Source organism: Salmo salar, unplaced genomic scaffold (genome assembly GCF_905237065.1).
Source record: "Salmo salar unplaced genomic scaffold, Ssal_v3.1, whole genome shotgun sequence".
NCBI lineage: Eukaryota > Metazoa > Chordata > Actinopteri > Salmoniformes > Salmonidae > Salmo > Salmo salar.
In genome coordinates, this window is record NW_025547587.1 from 542,501 (window position 1) to 544,249 (window position 1,749).

At 40.1% G+C, this 1,749-nt stretch overlaps 1 protein-coding gene across 1 annotated transcript in view; it reads left to right on the forward strand.

Annotated features, from left to right (window-relative positions):
* The window catches only part of ppm1ka (protein phosphatase, Mg2+/Mn2+ dependent 1Ka), an 18,116-nt gene extending 17,535 nt beyond the window's left edge, over positions 1-581 (forward strand). Inside the window, exon 8 of the mRNA XM_045711409.1 lies at positions 323-581. Coding sequence (XP_045567365.1) covers positions 323-454 — 132 coding nt within the window. The 3' untranslated portion in view covers positions 455-581. The remainder of the gene's footprint in view (positions 1-322) is intronic.
* Positions 582-1,749: the final 1,168 nt, after the last annotated feature.

A 1,749-nucleotide genomic window follows, 5' to 3' on the forward strand; every position in this document is an offset into this window, starting at 1 on the left:
CTAATATTGAGTTGGATGTCCTTTGGCTGGTGGACCATTCTGGGAAACTGTTGAGTTGTGAAGAAGAAAAAAAAAAAACAGCAGCGTTGCAGTTCTTGACACACTCAAACCGGTCTCAATTGTCTCAAGGCTTAAAAAAAAAATCCTTCTTTTAACCCTTTCTCCTCCTGATTTGAAGTGGGTTTAACAAGTGACATCAATAAGGGATCATAGCTTTCACCTGGTTAGTCTGTCATTGAAAGAGCTGGTGTTCTTAATGTTTTGTACACTCAGTGTGTGTATATCTATATCTATATAGATATATTATGTGTGTGTGTTTCAGGCTCTGCAGTATGGTTCAGAGGACAACAGTACAATCGTGGTGCTTCCGTTTGGAGCCTGGGGTAAACAGGAGAGCAGTCTGTCTGGCTACTCCATGAGCAGAAACCTGGCTTCGAGTGGCCGTTGGTCCTGAGAGAGAGAGAGAGAGAGAGATACTGGATGCACACACTCATGGACACACACACACACACACTTAGGACACACACACACACACATGGACACACACACACACACTCATGGACACACACACACACATGGACAACACACACACACTTAGGACACACACACTTAGGACACACACACTCATGGATACACACACCTTCATGGACACACACACCTTCATGGACACACACACTTAGGACACACACACTCATGGACACACACACTCATGGACACACACACTCATGGACACACACACCCTCATGGACACACACACCCTCATGGACACACACACCCTCATGGACACACACACCTTCATGGACACACACACCTTCATGGACACACACACCTTCATGGACACACACACTTAGGACACACACACTTAGGACACACACACTTAGGACACACACACTTAGGACACACACACTTAGGACACACACACTCATGGACACACACACCTTCATGGACACACCTTCATGGACACACACTTAGGACACACACACTCATGGACACACACACACTCATGGACACACACTCATGGACAGTATTATATAGTATTAGTATTATATATATTTATACATATAGTATTATATATATTTATACATATAGTATTATATATTTATATATAGTATTATATATATATATTTATATACATGGAGTGTTATTGTGGGTCAGCTCGTATCACAAACATTCTACTCTATAGGCTGTGTGTTTTTGCTGTTAAGTTATTGTAGTTTCTCTGGTACCTGTAAGTTATACCAAGGATTGTTATTGCTATTTGATTTTTGAATTTTAAGACCCTTTAAAGTTTAAACAATATATATACATATACATATATATATACACACATACATACTGTATATATTTGATGAACATTTGTATTAGCCCATACAAACGGAATAACAAATATCAAAGGGAAGTTTGTTCTGAAATGTCTGTCCTATATCTGATATATATATATATATATGTATTTAACTCCATATTTTTGGCACTAAAACAGTCTCCTTATGTACTTCCATTCATTTATTTCAACTGGTACCGTGGGACTTTAAGACGAGTGAGTCATATTAGCCTAAAACTTTATTAGCCTAAAACTTTATTAGCCTGTAAAACTGTTCGGACGCCACAGGCTCTTTTTTGTGATAAGACCGATTTTCGGGATGTCTCATGGTCTGACAAACACCTCTCTATAGCTCTGCCACCTTTCACCGCAGACGCGAAAGTGCGAAATCGCCTGGATGCGGTGGATTGAGAAGCATCCCAATGCCA